Genomic DNA, 17203 nt, shown 5'->3' on the forward strand with positions numbered 1-17203 from the left:
TCTCCCCCTGAGCCAGACCCAGTACACGGGGGGAGGAAAAGCCACTGATCTGAGTGGAGGAACTTGGGATAGTTTTGTATTTAAAATGCAAGAACATTGTTGCAATAACAAGTCACTGTTTTATTGCAGAGTTGCAGGTTTAGATCTGCTTATGTGTGGTCAGATGGCTGAAGGTAGTGGCTGACTCCTCGGGTGTCAGAGAAGTTTTGTGTAGCTATTATAGAATTAAAGAATAGTTGAGGTTGGAAGATGCCTTTGGATATCATGTAGTCCACCCCCATGCTCAAGGCAGGGTCGACTAGAGCGGGTTGCTCAGCACTGTGCCCAGCCAGGTTTTGAGTATCTTGAAGGATGGGAGACCTCACGCCCTCTCTGAGCAACCTGTTCTGGTGTTTGACCAACCTCATAGCAAAAGAAAAATATTTTTTTCTTGTGTTTAAGTGGAATCTTCTGTATTTCAGTTTGTGCCCATTGCCTCTTGTCCTGTCTCTGGGCTCCCTTGAGCAGAGTCTGGCTGTTGTCTTTCTCCCCCTCATCAAGTTTTATACACATTAATAAGACCTTTTTGAGCTTTCTCTTCTCCAGGCTGAATAGTCCCAGCTCTCTCAGCCTCTCCTCCTAGGCCAGCTGCTTCAGACCCTTTATCATCTTTGTGGCCCTTTGCTGCACTCCCTCCAGCATGTCCACATCTCTCTGGCCCCAGGGAGCCCAGAGCTGGGCACAGCGCTCCAGGGGTGTCCCACCAGCGAGGAGTAGAGGGCTGAGTGTCCCAGCTGCCTGCAGTGTGCTGGCTGTTACGGGCTGCCCTGGGATTAGTGCAGCTTCAGTAATTAAAGCTGCAGTTGAAGTTTTCATACTAGACTTTTTGCATGATGGAAAAATCAGTTCAAGTTCAGGACACAGGAAGCAACTGTGGTTGCCTGAAATCCATCTACCTGTAGAATTGGTTTGTTTTAGTACAGGATATGTTGCATGGCTTTGTCTTGTGGCTTTGAATCTTGCATACATCCTCAGGATTGATTTTGCTCTGTTGGGTTTATTTTAGTGTAACTGTATTGACTTTGGGAGAATCCTGGTTTCCACTAGGGTAAGTGGCAGCTCTGAATAGTAGATGGAGAGATTGTACCACACTAGCACGCAATGATGGCAACACCGCGCTGCATTTTTACAGGGACAGGTCATGTGCTTTGGGAGTACCATTGAGGAAACACATGGATTGCTTTCTAACTGGGAATAGCATTGAGGAAACACATGGATTGCTTTCTAAATTGTGTGGTGGTGACAGATCTTTGCTTAATATCCACAAAACTTCTGCAGCCAGCACCTTTTTCTAAGGGTGTTTCCTTTCCTGTGCTTGTGGGCTTGTGTATATTATGCTATGTCGCTATTTGGAATTATCTTCAAACAAATGGGAGGCAGCAGAAGTCTTGGGATGTGGGACTCAGCCTTCTTGATTAGAAACTGAATGCACATGGACAATCTCCATTTGGAAGATCACACATCCCCAGGAATTCTTCTTTTGTATTCCTCACTTTAAAAGGAAAATGAAATGTGTTTTTTTTTTTTTCTGAATATTTTGCATTCTTGTTTAGGAAAAAAAAGTATCTGAAAAGGTGACTGACTTAAGTTTACCTTCAGGCACAACACTGAATGCCCCAAAATGAAAGCAGTTAACAAGGAATTTCATACTATTGTACTATCTTGCAGAGACAGCGAGAGAAACTATTCTGTATCACTATCAGTTTGAAAGAGTAAACTAGCTTGCATGGTGCTCTGTGCTGTTTCAAATCAGATTACTTGCAAAAGAATTCTCTTTTGCAGCCGACAGGCTCAGATTTTGCACATTGTATTCCACAGGCTGATATGAATGAAGTATTAATCTTCTTTTGCTTTTCAGTGGGAAGTTAAAAACAAAAAAAATCACACCCTCTGTAACTGACAGATTTGAGTCACATTATGTATTGTATATTTTATGGTGCATACTAATATGAACATATTTGTCGGGCAAAAAGAAATGATGCAGTTGCTAACTCCCTTAACTGTGGGAGTCCCCTGAGCAAGCAGCAACCTCTTTATGATTTATTAGTGGGCTGACAAACACTTCAATGCACTAAAACGCTTTGATTATTCCTATATTCATAATAATTGGTATGGTTTGTGGTATCATTTATCAGCTTCTCTTTCAGAATGTTTCTTAAAATATGCTGGTAGAAGCAATTCTTGACGTAAGGCTTGGTTCTGAGTACTATGCAGAGTTCAAGTATCCCTTTGTATGTGGGTAAATACAGGTATGTGGAAAGCTGACACCCATTGCTTTCTGGAGTACTTCACACTTAGCGCTGCAGAAGTCCTGCTTTTCGTGGGAAACCTTTTACTGTTTCCCTTACGTTTTGCATGACAGTTCATCAGTGTTTTGTAAGAAAGGTCAGAAATTCTGTGCAGTAATTAAAATACTATCTTGTGCTTTTTACTTCTGCAGTCTGGCCATTTGTGAAGCCTGCATGGTAGACTTCCCGCTGATACTACTTTTGGTTTTGTAATTGGTTTTCTATTTTCACTCTAAGTACAGATGGGAGGACAAAATAAAAATGAGACATTTCTATTAGAAAGCAAAGGAGGTGAAACAAGTGATCCTAACAGGGTACAGAGTACACGCTGTAGTTCACTTAAAATATTGTGGCTGCTAAGGTTTCATTCTTGTCTCTGCCCGAGTTAATAAAACTGAAACTAGTTATAGGTATGCCTAACTGTAAGTGTCAGTGCAGACCTTTACAGTGCACCCTTCTGCCATCTGTTCTGCATAGAAGTGTTTGGTGAAGTGCTGTACAAATAGCGTTTTGTGAAGAGTATCGACTTCCCTCCCCCTAACTTTTCTTTTTCCTGAAGTGTACCTTTTTGTTAGAAAAAAATTTCAGATGTTTGTTCCAAAAAGTGTATTTAATGGATAAAAACTTCCCTCCTTCTCTCTTTTCCGACTCCTATGTGATGAAGCAGCAGGCAACGTGAACCTGTTCTGTTATGAAGTCAGTTCTTCTACAGACATGAAATATTATTTTTTTTTTTTTTTAACTCACTGAAAGTGAATGTCTGTTAATTACCTGAAAATGTTTTTACAGAATGTGTCTGGTTGACAGAAAACAGCTTAAAAAAAAAAGAAGAGATTGCATACATTAAAGCTTTTTCTTGCTACAGAAAGAGTGGTAACATGATTCTGCATCTTTTTGCCCATCTTTCTGCCTTTGCAGCGTACCTCTTGTTGATTTGCTAGACAGCACGGAGTTGCCAGAAACTTGTGTTGATGATGCTGTAGGCCGTCCGGTTGTTGGCTTGGCAACAGGAGATTCAGAAGACGCTGTTAGTTGTCCTCATCCTGGCACAAAGGAAACTGCTGCTGAAAAAGCAGATTCTGATCGTAAGCAAATTTACAGATTTTTCCTTATTATTGGAAATTGGGGAATTGGGTGAGTGGGTGTGTGGTTTGGCCCCCCAGCCAAGGGCAAACCCATCACAATGACAGTGCATTTAGGAGTTCAGATTAAGTCCTGCACCAGAATGTTAACAGACTGTTTTCAAGGAGAGCCTGTTTCACAGTCTTTTCCTCTGTGAGATTTCTAATATTGCTGTCAGTCTATCTACTGAAATATCCTTAACACTGTTTTCCATAGCTGCCTTTTTCTGATTTTACTCTATTACAGTAATTTGCTACATTTTTTTAAAAAACTGTATAAGACATCATCATGACTTTAAGTCATGGGACAACAAAGTCAGTGAGCTCTCCCTGTTTCTGCCTGAAACAGCTTATTTCTAAGGACAAAGGTACAAGGGAAAAGTCACAGTTCTTTGTGGGATCTTACTTTAGCCACAGATACAGTGAAGTGCAGCTATGAGCAATTAACTCTTGCTGCGAGTATACAGTCTGTAGGCATGAAAGCTGCACAGAAGGTTGAGCAAGTAGCTTCCCCCAATCCCTGTGCTTTTTTTTTTTTTCCTAGAACTTTGAAAACCTTGAAATTAGCATTCAGGAAGAATGCAAGTTACAAGTCAAATAACTCCTCTGTGACATTAGCAAGATGATATCTTTTCTGTCTTTTTCAGCATTTGAAGACACATTCCTAAAACTCAAACAGCTGGAGACCGGGCACGGCAACCCAGTGCCAACTGAGCGTCCCAACGTAAACATAAACATACAGGTACTTGGACTTAATTCCTCTGGGCAGAGTGGCTGAGTGGTGTTCAGATCATTCTGAAAAGCTTTCTGCTTACCTTGGTCCGTTTGGAAGATTTTTAAGAATATGAGTGAGTAATATTGAAGGAAGGAAATGCAAATGCTTTGTTATATATAAACCTGTGTGTGACAGGGGAGTGAGTTGAAGACGGGGGCAGAGGTGCATGTGCGCGTATGCAGACTGCAGCCTCACGAAATGTTCTAAAATCAGTGGAAGTAAAAGACACAAATGCTTGAAATGTCCCTCAGTTGTCTTTATGCATAAGTTACTAACTGTATGGTGTTGTATAGTTCACCCTCTTTTTTGAGGGGCTGAGCTGCCTTCCTGGTGTTTTTCAGTTGCCTTTGGTAACCCTCCCAGAACATTGTTTTCATGTTTTGTTTAGAGACAAGTTTGCCAGTGATCCATCCTTCCTGTTAAGTAACCAGTTTGCACCTGCTCTCTGAGCACTAACACTGTGTGTTTACATCGAGAGGAGCAATGTGGTTTGATTTAGTGCTCTCATAAATCCTTTTGTGCAAATCAGGGTGCGTTTCCATGGGCAGCTGAACCAAAGTATGAGGTTCAGTGCTCCGAACAGGGCAAGGGCTGTCTTCTCCCTCACTTCTCCCTGCTCTTCCTTTTCTCCTCTGTCGCCTCCAGGAATCATTGAATGTTTCAGTGAACCATTGTAGCCTACAAAATGGCAAAAAAGTTTTTGCCTTTTTTGTTTTGAACTTTTTTTAAGGTGTTGGTTTTTTGGGGTTTTGTTTTGTTTTTAAGTTGTTAAATAGTGAGTTAAATAGGTTCGTGGAGGGGGTCAAAGAAATGCCAGAGCCATAGTGAAAATAAGTAGTCTTCCTAAAAGGGGTGGAGAGGACAGGATCCTCCCTTGCAACAGCAGTGAGCTTTCATAGATTCACCGGTTATCAGGCAATTACACCCATGCAGGCGATTATTTTTTTTAATGAGTTTTTAAAAAATTGGGATTTATATTTCCCTCCAGGTTTGCCCATAAATAAATCATATGTTTAGAAAGTTTAAAACAAACAAAAAACACAAAACTGAAAAAACCCTCAAAAAACTTACTGTGCTTTCCCTGTGTTAAAGCTTTAGGTGCTTGTTTGCATTTTGAACAAGCAGAGAATGAAACACCTGGCAGTCTTATCTCTGTACTACCCTCCCTTGCAGGGAGGCCTGAGGATTTGTCTAACTTTCGGTGAAGCAACTATGATTTTTCTTGCTCCCTTGACAGTAGAATGAACCAGGTGCCAAGAGAGGTGTGTTGTCCAAGCAGTATGTGTTTGAACTAAGCCCGTTCCTGAGCATTCCTTCTACCCCTCCATGTGAGAGGAGGCTACTGCTGTGGTATGCTTGGTGCTGCAGGCTGTTTTGCTCATGTCTCCTTTAAGGTCTGTTCTCCTGGATGCCTTGTGCCCCTTTCTGCTTGGTGAGTGCATTACAAAGATTACCAAGTCTCTAAGAAGATTATTCTGTAGCCTATAGGTCCTGATGTGCTGAAGCACTGCCTCTGCATAAACTAAAGCAAATGAACACAGTTTATTTCAGAATATTTTTGCCTGTTGAGCTTTGTTCTTGTTCAGATAGAGAGGGAAAAAACATTTAATTGGTTAAGTGGAGACAACAGAGCAAAAGCGCCTTAGTGGTTTTTAAATCATGGCTGATAGATAGTAAGCAAGATAAGATTCCGGTAACGAGCTAATCTAACAAACAGCTGCCAATACAGTACAGTCACAGTGATCCAGCTGCTGTTGTGTGAGGTGCTGAATAACTTTGGATATTAGAGGTTACAGATACTGGGGTGATAGTTACCTGATCAGAGAGCAAGAACATTTGCATAACTGAGAAACAGGTGATGTTTGGATCGACAGTGTGCCAATATGATTCTTTCTTTGGGTAAAAGAGATTTCAGCACTCAAGAAGGAAGTGCAAATTGTGTTATGAATACGTAAGGGTAGATCATCAGTGGTTTTCCTTGGGTAGAGAAGATTGAATAAACCTTTTCAGCCTATGATGTAGCTTACCAAGAGATCACCTGAGAGTGTTTGTTTAAAAATGTAGACAAAGATTAGAGACTGTCTGTGTATACTTTATGTCTTTGCCATTTGAAGCATACAGAGTTTATAGGTTACAGTAACACCACATGAGCACCCCCAGTTGTGATTAGAGATGAGATTAATGGTTTTGGAAATGAGTCCTGAAAAGAGGGACCTAAGAATAAATATTAAAAACACTTTGTTTCCTGCTTTTGAAGGCTGCTTTAGAAAAAATATAAATTTCCACTTACGGCATTGGTTTCAAAATGTGCCTGTTGACTCTCCTCCTGCACCTAGTTCTGCCCTTAATCTACTCATAAAAGAGGTGTTCATGGCATCTTCTTCTCACTAAATTGAATGGGACTACAATATATCCACTAAAACCTTGCAGTGAGCTTAGATCCTGGAACATGCTGTTACTTCAGGTGAACGCAGTGTTAACAGTGTTCTCTCTAAGTATTTGAGTACCAATTCTAACATGTCTCATCTTCCTTAAATTTTACAGCTACAGCACATAAAAGGTTTGGTAAAATGCATAAGGGGGGGAAGCATTAGCTTTCTGCTTATGAAGGCAGAGCTGCATCCTGAACTTCCTAAGTGACACTGTCAAATGCCAGTGAGCTGCTTACTTCAGCTTTGTTAATTAAAAATCTTTAACTGTTTTCCATCAGGGGTCAGAGATGGCCAGCCAGCATCATCTTTACATAATTCTATACTTCCAATCAATCAATCAATCTTGATTGATTTCTTTGATAGGGAAATATTTATCTAGCTAACTGTGTTCTTTTAGAGAAAAAGAGAAGTCTTTCTAGAATGACAAATGGGAAGGGGGGAATGAATGGCTTCATTCTTCACAGCTGCTCCCTGCCAAAATCTGCTGGGATGGAAGAATGCGATTTTGTCCTTTCCCAGCTTTCACTAGCGCAGTGACCAGATCTGACAAAAGAGAGCAAATAGATCTTAAATACACCGACACTCCGCTTTCATCAGCTTCTGAAGTGAAATGAACAATAAAAAGTTCACCCTGTTTGCCTAAGTTAGGAGTCTGCTCCAGAGTCAGAAATGCAAGGACATGAGGGTTTTCTTTTTCTGAATTCATTGTGATCTGTAAACACGTGGAGGTTGCTCCAAAATGTGTTTGTATTAGACTCAATCTCTCTGCACAGAGTTATTTTCAGTGGCACCGTGAACACTGCTCAAAAGCAGAAAGGTTTGGGATCACGTGTCCTGCTGCTGCCTTTAATCTTTTTGTCCTTTTTTACATTGCTACCTAGCTCTATATTTGATAGAAGAATAAAGGACAAATGTGGTTTGGCTAGTACATAGAAACAATTAAAATTTGTAAGGAGCTAGAATATTGACAAACCCCAGTAGCTTTACTGTTTTATGTGAACAACTAAATGTCTTGTAAATTAGACATCTTGAGGAGTTATCAGGTGCCAAATGCTTTCCCCTCTAGCTATATGCTCTTTTCATTAAAAAAAAAAACAAACCCACTTGTAAAACACCAATGCGTTTTTCAAGCACAAAATAGAAATTATTGAGAAAAAATTATCTTTAATACTGATGGAAATATTTCCTTGGTGGTATAGAACTTATACTTGATTACATCAAAATACTTCTTAATAGTACTAAACTTTTAAAAAGTTGGGAATCTAATTGCTAGCAGATTAGAGTGACTGGATTAAACTGGTTGTTCAGGTGGAGGAAGCTGAGAGAAAGTTAAACCACAAAATGGTGCCTAAAGCACCAGTGTACTGATGTGCTCTGTTAAAATAATCAAATTTACTGTATCACTGGTACTGGAGTAATGCATTAGAAATTCTGTGCAGAGACTTATATACAGCATCCGTTCAGTGAGGTCCAGTGTAGGATAAGGATTATCATGGCTGGATACTGTGACCATCCAAATAATAGTAATAACAGCAATGATGTTTTAATTCCAGAATTCTGGCAATTCCAGCAGCCTCTCTAAAATAAAAACACTTAAATGTTTAATAATGAATGGTTTTGTTAGTCTTAATGAATTATGTGAATGTGCGTCTCTCAGTATCTGCTAGCAATAGTCATTAGTAACGCTGGTTGTTGTTCCTCATACCTTTTTATGTTGGCAGTGATCCATTAAGATTTTGCAAATGTCTGTGTTCAGTGCTGACTGGGGTAAAAATTTTAAAATGAGTTCTCATTTAGATAGTCTTATAAGTTCCTATTTGGATACCCCAAAAAGTGACTTAGAGGAAGAGAAGAGGAGAAGTTTTTGCTCTCCCTAAAGGCCAGATACCTAGAAGTTCTCACTCGTATTTCCAGTGAACAAATTCTATGAACAAAGAAAAGCTAGAAGTGGATTGAGAGCTGTGTGGGGGACAAGTGTTCACCTTTTTAAAACTTCTCTCCTGTGTCCATGCAATGAGCTTCATTTCTTCTGGACCTGCTGGAGTCGTGCACGTAGGAGTGCAGCAGGATTGCGCCTGCTCCGGGGCGTGTTGAAAAATCCAGGAAAGAGCCGGCCTTAGCCAGGGAAGGTGGCATATGGTGAGGAAAGCAGGACTCTGTCTCCCCCTGCTGAGTCATACCCCCAGAAGAAAGGTCACAAGGTTTAGTTTCCACTCAGTTAATTAACTTCTGTCACTAATCAAATAGCAATTAGTAGGTTGAATGCTTAATTAACATTTTATAATTAAGAAATGCAATTCACATAATGAAATATACTGTGGTTGAAAAGGTATCTCATTTTAAATCATCTTCATGATGTGTCTGGCTGCCAGTTTGCTCTGCTGTAATAAGTTATGGGAGAGGTAGCTAATAACACATTAAACTGTTGTTCTAGTTTATAAGTGGATTTTAAGGTAAAAATATTCCCAACTTGCATTTGAGAGTAAATTATCCACTTATAGTTAGGCTGTACTGATATTATATAATATGATGGCCGCTATTTTGATCTTCTGTCAGTAAACTAATCTGCAAATTTATGGTCCACTGCTGTTCAGTTCTTGCACACTGTATTTTCAGCACAGCACTTTACATCTCCACTTCTAAGCATTGTGCTTTTTTTTAACTTTATGTTTTGCTGTGACTTCACAACTGAGTTCCAAAAGAAAGGAAAAAATTGCTTTTTCATTTCAGTATAAATCTGCTGACTTTCCTCTTACTCAGAGCCTTGTTTGTATTTAATAGATGTTTGTGAACTTCAGCCCAGACTTTTCCATGTGGGAACTGCTTCTAATAAAGATTTTTTCATGTCTAGGAAGTGATGAAGTTGACAGATAAATGTCTTAACAATGCCGTTGAGAGCCCAATCACAGCAGCAACCTGGCTTCCAGCAGATATCAAAAGCAATATCCTGAAGGCGCAGGCAGAAGCAGGGCACAAGGTAAATACTCAACTGATAAGGACATTGACATTCTCAAATGTTTTATTTTTCTTCAGTTGCCTGGTGTTGGAGAAGGTGCCTTGCACATAACGGTGCTCCAAGAGCCAAAGTCCAAGGCAGAATAAGAGGGCCTTTCAGCCTTTCTTCGCAATAACAGTGATCCAGTACTGGAGTGGTTGCCCAAGGGAGAATCTTCATCCTTGGTGATACTCAATGTGTAACTGGACAAGACCCTGAACAAGCCCTGGTTTGAGTGGTGATTGACCCAGATAACCTCCAAAGGTTGTCTTTTAACCAAGAAATTATTCTGTGATTCTGTGACTAAGACCACGTTTCTAGCATGTTCTAGTAAATTCAGTAGCAGATAATAGTGTTTTATTTGGCTATGCTGGTGAATTATTTTTATTTCTGCACTGAAGTTTTCACATAGAATTGATGTTTTAAGTCCCTGAGCAGGTGATGATCAGCACGCTTTCATGCTGGGAGGGAGGCGCTCAGTTCTTCTGTGAATCTCAGAACTGACACAAGATGGAAACGGGTATCAGAAAGTTGTATCTTTGTTCTTTTTTTCCACTTAGGTCGTAAGAGAAGATGGCCTGACAGATGTCAAGAATTCAAATATTCAGGATGCTGCTGCGAGGTACTGAATAGATTTGGAAGAAATGCCTGATCTAGTTACCCAAGTACAGCACTGAGAACCTCCAGTTCATTGCATTTTACGTTGTCATAGTGTAGCTTAACCTGCTGAGTGTGAAGCATTTTCAAAAAGAAAACCAGCAAGCACTATAGTTGCTAAGTTTTATTATATACAAGGTAATCCAGTTACTCTTTATTCTCCCATATTTTGATAAACATTGTTCTGACAGCAGCTTCGATCGCTATAGTTATTTCTGACCTGTGAACAACTTCAGTGTGGGAAGAGGGGGTGGATCTGTTTTACAGCAGCTGTTCCTGGTGGATAAAAAAATTTGTGTACAAAAACCTGACACTGACAGTTGATTTCCTGAGACTTACTGAGTCTCAAATGATTGCTGGTTCCAGCGGGATTTCAGGCCTTGGAAAAGTTAAAGGGTTACAACATGTGATTTATTGACCATTTATGAAGATGTGTCAGACCTCAAAGATCACATGGGGATATCGAATAAAATGTACATCTAGCCATCTCAAAAATGTGCTGTAACACGATTCATGAAGAGCTTTCCCTGGAAGTTTGTACCTGTTTTTTGTTTTATTTTGGTTTTTTTTGTTTTCTGCCAGGAACATTCTCCTGTCAAGCAAAATACAGAGTAGTCCCCCAGCAACCAGTCCAGTATTTCAAGACCCAAGAGAGCTGCTGAAAGCAATCCCTGCCTCAAACACCTTAATTCCGTAAGTGATTCAGGAGAAATGTGTTTCTGGGCTAAGGGAATCGTGGGGAGATGATTATCAACTGGTCTGAAAAGATGAGGAATAGTCGCTGGACAGTTAGGCTGGGTCTAACTGAGCAGGTCAACCAATGCTTCTTCAATTAGTGTTGCAACAGTTAATCAGCGTAGGCCAGGCCTCAGGGTGAGTATCCTAGCAAGCAGTAAGCAAATCTCTCTCATCACCAAAATACCGAAATATCGGAGGTCCTGCTGCCCCTGCCTCTAAAAAGGAAGGTAAAAGGATGGAAGGGAAGGCTTTAGGCAGTTAGAAACAAAGGCTGAAGAAGCTCCTTAGAGATTGAAGACATTGATACTGTTGGGTTTATACGCAGCTGGAGCTGAAACTATGAAAGAGATCAGCAATCTGCCAGGGTAGCTGGAAGGCATTTACTTCAAGGTACTGACAAACATCGGTGTTCCGGGTTGAGCTATCAGGGAAGCAGCACTGTGTTTCACGCTATCCTATCCAGGCCGTGTGCTGATGAGAATGTGTTCTCCTTTCAGTAGTGCGTTAAATGAGGACAATGCTGCCTCTGACCACGAAGAGCTGCTGATTCCAGCTAGTCTGGCTCCAGCTGAGGAGGCTGCTATTTCAAAGGTATCACCACCTGCCAGCCTGGAAGGCTTCTGTGTGTCAGGTTCTGAGCTACTGGTGCCTCCGGGCAAGCACAGCAGACCTTGCTGCATGCCTCTCATAACTCAATGAATACTAAGCGTGTGTGAATGCCAAAGAGTGCTTTCTGGAGCAGACAGGGACACTGTACAGGTCTCTCCAGAGGCCATTTCTGAGTGCACTTTCAGGTTCTTTGCCTGGCACTTAATTTTCTAGGCCGGTTGATCGTTTTCCTCACACTGGTGGGGAGCCCCTAATATCCCAATGATTTGATGTGCCAGGGAAGAGACTGCAGAGATTAAATTCTGACGTAGGCAATTCTTATCAAAATAACCACTAAGGGAAAAGTTTGAATTGAAATGTTTAATTGTTGTATTCTGGTGACCTTTATGATAAGGTAATTTTTAGCTGGACTCCATTAAATGCACATAGCAGTTGCTGCAAAGCATTCAGAGCTCAACTTCCCTTTGTCCCTCTCTAAAAGAAAAGATGAGTCCAACGTTGGACTCCGCTGTTATTTCAGCAGACTGAGGAGTTATTCTGGATCACTAAAACAACGTGCCCTTTAGCTGTTGTCCCTCTAAACCAGTATTATGTAGTTGATCCCACTGAATAATTATCAGTTTCGTCTTCTGAGTTCAAACACTTAGCTTGCAGACCTTGCTGACCTTCTTGTTGAGTGGCACATTACCCCATCCTTGCACAGGAGAATGGGGCAGTTTTGCAGCTTATGTGGCAACGACATTGTTTCCAGCACATAGATGAGAAAAGTGAAATGAAAATACTATTAATAAAGATCATATGGAAAGATTTGAGAAAACAGGTCTGATAAATGGCTGTGTTCATTAACAACACTGGTCTGTTACTCAGGAAGCTGCTAGAGATTCAGCAGACCTATCTGTTTACTACTGGGAATTCAATTCAAAACTGATTTATTCCTTAGAGCACTCCAGATGACCAGGACGTTTCCTTAACATCACTGACAGAGAACCTAATTGACTTTACAGAAGCCACGCCTCGGGTAAATGTATTTCAAAACCAAACTTCTTCCTTCACACATACAATGGTTTTTACTTATAAATTCTCGTCTGGCTTTAGTATCTGACCACCAGGCTTGAATCTTCTGCAGCAGAGTGAAGTGGGTTCTGCATGGATGGGTCACTGCATGGATGCCGCCCTCCTTGTGGGGTGGCTGGCGTAGGGATGGAGACCCTACAACTTTGTAGTGGGAGGGAAACAACCTGAATCTCATTCAAGAGTTAACTTATATCTGTCCTACAAGAGCCTTTAGTCTTCTTTCAGTGCACCTGCAAGCGCCAGCCTGCTTCTTGGGCTTTTGGGTGTAAACAATACTTCAAAAATTGTATATAAGTGTGTCTGTGTGTGTATATGTACATGCATATATACAGAGAGGTTAAAAAAAAAACCTAGAAAAATAAACTTTTAATACAAATCAATCTTTTTATATAGATAAAAATGTCTTATACTGTGCCAGGGAAAAAGGAGTTACATTGCATGCACCAAAGCAAAGGGGAAGGAGTAGGACCTTGAAACTGTTTGCAGAAGTGTCCTCTTGGTTAACTTTGTCCACTGAGCAGAAAAAGGGGGAGGGAGCGCTGTGCTGAAACTGTTGCCAGTGAGTTTCTGTGAGTGCAAGTATTAGCTGTGTGCTCTGTGGGTGCCATTTACCTTTTTGGGTATAAAGTCACATCACCTGTAGATAATCACTAGCATGGTTCAAGTCTTAGCAATGGGCAAATATTTGGGAATGTTTTGGGAGGCAATATTGTTTGAGAATGTTCTCGGCTAGTTCCAGCCTTTTCTAATGAGCATTTGTTTGCTTTTTGTAGGTGTCTTCCCAGCCCACAATAACACCGAGATGGCTAGTGCCAGTGAGTTATCCAGTCATCCCTTAACAATTTGAGATGGAGCGTTTAAAGACAGCTTTTGTCATTATTAAGAAACAGTAGCTCAAGTAAATAGTAAAATATAGTAATTTGTGATAATTTGAAAGCCCATAAAATACTGTACCAGGCCAAAACTAAAACAAACTAATTCAGCTGGAGTAAATCAAACAAAATACATATCCTGTTAATATTTAAACTTCATTTTTGCTGCGTTACATTGCAAGTAAATGCCATGAAGTGTCTTTAAGAACTTACATTTAGTGAAGCCCACTCTGGAACTTGATGAACCTCAGTTTTTACTATTAAAATAAACTATATTGAAAAATCAGCTTGTCTTGTCCTGGCAGGTTTTTATTTCAGTTTTCTGTTTCATTCCAATTCAGACTGGACTGCTTTCCAATGGGCCTTTGGGAAATGATGTTGCCTTAGCTATGAAGGCAGTAAAAGGCAGCACGGAGACACTGTTATCATCAGCTGGACTGCCGCCATCCCAGCAGGCATCCGAAGTCCTTGCAAGGTAAGGTCTCCTCAGCACTCGCTTCAGACGTCTGTATGGGGTGGAATGGAAATATGTGCTCTTACTACTTCCACATACATAGTTACAGTGGTCGTTTAGACACAGTGCCTTGTTTTGCTGTGCTTATAAACTACAGTTCTGTCTCACTTTATAGCATTTGAAATCTTAAATAGAGCAACTGATGAGTGTATATTTTTATATAACATTGTTCGAAGGGTAAGAAAACTTTTTTTAAAGTAAGTACAGGAACAAAGCATACAAATTTAGCTGGAGCTGGAGGTAAACCTGTTGTCATTATAAGTGCCATACAAGTGAGTAATTCTTTTTAATTCACATCACTTCAGTTTATTTCCTTATCTGCTAACACCTTTTAGTACTGGACTAAAATTATGGTACAGGTTCATTTTCTGAGAAATCTCTTTATAGTGTTTCAGTATCTGTCAGAGGATTGGGGGGTGGAAATGTCCCCCAGTTATTTGCAAGCTGTACAGAATTTAGAGAACAGAATCGGGAGAGACTTTTCTGCTTTCTATTCTATTCTGCGGTGCTGGTGAGGCACAATAATGGCAGTGATGATCAGATCTTTCAGTGAACCTGTTACAGTTGATGGCAATGATGCTACTGCTGCACTATGTGAAATCAATTCAGTTTGCTCTTCTGTGGGTTGCCCATTGGCCTCTTTAAATTATGAGGGGAACAGCCATTAACACTGTTTGGAACGTTTTTTAATCCGTCATGGCAGATCTTTTTGGAGGAGTGTATTTACAGGGCCTCATTTTTTTACTTTTAGCCCAGTCACTGAGGATGCTACAATGAGAACTAAATGTTTACTCACCACTGAACTCTAGAAGAAGGAGTTTCTGCACGTCCCACCTTGTAAAAACTCAAATCTTCTGACATATCTCCAAGGGATCCTTCCAAAAGACTTGCTTGGGATCAGACTCTTGCTGAATGGGAGTCAAGCAGCCAGCTGGTTTGCTCGGATCCAGGAAGAGACTTCTACATTTATTGCAGTCTAACTGGAATTACAGTCTAAACCGGGATATCAAACCACATGCATGTTTGATCTTCTCCCTCAGGAGAAGTGAGATACCACACTGGAGCTCTAGTTCTGAACGTGAGGAACAGGATCTAGTTGTGTTCCACCCACACTAGGTTTAGTCTTTCTTACCCTGTGCTGCCTCTCAAGGGTTAGAGGAAAGCGTTCGCGGTGATGTTAGTTTAGCTCTGTAGTGTTTGCGCAGGGTGTCCCTGACCTCTGTAGACGAATAGAGCAGAGATTAGGCGAACTTGTAGGGCCACCTTGTGGCCATGCGGTGCACGGTGTCTCACAGTAGCGATGACGGTTTCCTACAGCCGAGGACATTTTCTTGTGTGTGATAGTCCCTCTCCTTCCTTTGTTTTACCAACACATACTCTCCTTTTTGGCCTTAAGCCCCTTAATAATCGTTGCACCTCTTGTTACTGTACCTGGAAAGAATGAAAATCTGGTTCATCAGTGACCAGCTACGCTGACTGGATTTGAGCGGCTCATTGCAACCTGGAAACGGAAAAATTAACCTGCCAAACAGCTTATAGCATTAGCAGACTACAGGAGAGGTCCCACATTTTGACACTGATTATTTCATTTCCTGCATGACTCAAATATATTCATTTTAGGCTAGAGAGATAAATGTTTTAAATGCTGAAGCAGTGAAGGTTTGAGTACAGCTTACTTCAGGAACTGCTTATTGGTTAGTTATGTTGTCATATAGGACTAGGAAGGAAAATAATTTTCTTGTTTCTGTTCATACTGTTTCTGGGTGTTGTTTCCAGATGCTGTACTTTGGGAATACTTAACAGGTATGTTAGCAGCATGAGGGTAAAACTTCATCAGTTCCTAACACTACCTTGAATCCTGTTCCAACTGTCATGTAATAGTTGTCTGTGAAACAGAGAATAGGAAGAATAAGGTACAAACAGGAAAAAAAGACGAAAAGTTCCTGTAAGCAGTTCACTTCTTTATAGAAGGAAGGTAGGAGCACCTGCGAGAGCACGCACCACAGAGCTGGTGAAGACCTTTTGGTGCTCGGATGAAGTACAGGATGCAGTATGTACAGTTTGAAGAGATCATGTGAGTCTTGGGCAGCAGGATCCTCACGTGGAGGTGAGCATATGGACCTTGTGGGATACAGCCTGTGAAAAAGGTCAATGCCGAGTCAGAGGCAGGAGAAGTATAGAAGCCTGGTGATGAACTCCACGTCTCCTACCAGGGAGGCACAGATGAAACAACTGGGATCTGTCTTTCTTAAGAAGAGGCTTGTACACATGACTGGGGTTGGAGGATGTTTTCTGCCTAGAGTTGCTGTTTATAAATCTTTGTATACATGTGGTTCTTAGAAACAATTTTAAATGTGACAGTTGGTTCTGAAACCTGTATGCACAACTTGGTTTCTGCACACCAGCTGCGTGCACGTCTCTCGGTGCAGACAAAGATTTGGACCAAATCACTGTGGGTTGTGCAAGTAAGCTGGTGCAGGGCTAGGCTGCTTCTTTCTGACTAGGTCGATCTTACTGCTGCTGTTTGCATGATACTGAATGAGTGTGTTGAGGAAGAACCCACGTGGCATGTACATGGCCCACTGCCACTGCTCAAAACCCCGGAGGCCTTAACAGAGAAACATACAAACCGTGGGGAGCTCTTAGGGTTGACGTACCAGAGTGACTCTGCAGACAATAATTTGCAGCCTTTGCTTCAAGAACCAAGAGTCAAAATTGGTGGCAGGTGCTTCGGGTCCCTGCTCCAGCCAGCGCCTAAAGCCTTGTGTGGGCAGGTTCCCCACTCCCCTCACTGCCAGCCAGAGGGGAGATGCTGTTCTGGACCAGGTGGAGTGTTCCTGTTCCCCAGCCGGTCAGCTCTGTTGTCGTTCCTTCCAGTTGAGTTTGGGGGTTTTTTAATATGTTTAAGTCTGAGCCTTACTGCATATTAAAATGTAGAAGGTTCCTGATTCAAATATCTTAGTCTGGATTAACGATACAGTTGCCAGCAAAGTTCCTGCAGGAAAAGGGAAGCTATGGCTGCAACAGACTGCTTCCTGCACAAAGCCAGGACTGTGTGGGGAAACTTGGCACTTGCTAGTGATCTGTTT

General features: G+C 41.2%; 1 protein-coding gene across 1 annotated transcript in view; it reads left to right on the top strand.

The window, feature by feature from the left end:
* LOC104469365 (band 4.1-like protein 5) overlaps nt 1-14923 on the top strand; it is a gene marked incomplete at its 5' end in the record, with an annotated part of 22533 nt that extends 7610 nt beyond the window's left edge. The window contains 10 exons of the mRNA XM_010083838.1: nt 3246-3412; nt 4096-4190; nt 9507-9632; nt 10211-10272; nt 10890-11000; nt 11543-11636; nt 12595-12672; nt 13502-13543; nt 13942-14075; nt 14866-14923. Coding sequence (XP_010082140.1) covers nt 3246-3412; nt 4096-4190; nt 9507-9632; nt 10211-10272; nt 10890-11000; nt 11543-11636; nt 12595-12672; nt 13502-13543; nt 13942-14075; nt 14866-14923 — 967 coding nt within the window. The remainder of the gene's footprint in view (nt 1-3245; nt 3413-4095; nt 4191-9506; nt 9633-10210; nt 10273-10889; nt 11001-11542; nt 11637-12594; nt 12673-13501; nt 13544-13941; nt 14076-14865) is intronic.
* Between the last annotated feature and the right edge of the window lie 2280 nt (nt 14924-17203).

Source organism: Pterocles gutturalis, unplaced genomic scaffold (assembly GCF_000699245.1).
Source record: "Pterocles gutturalis isolate BGI_N339 unplaced genomic scaffold, ASM69924v1 scaffold11635, whole genome shotgun sequence".
Lineage (NCBI taxonomy): Eukaryota > Metazoa > Chordata > Aves > Pterocliformes > Pteroclidae > Pterocles > Pterocles gutturalis.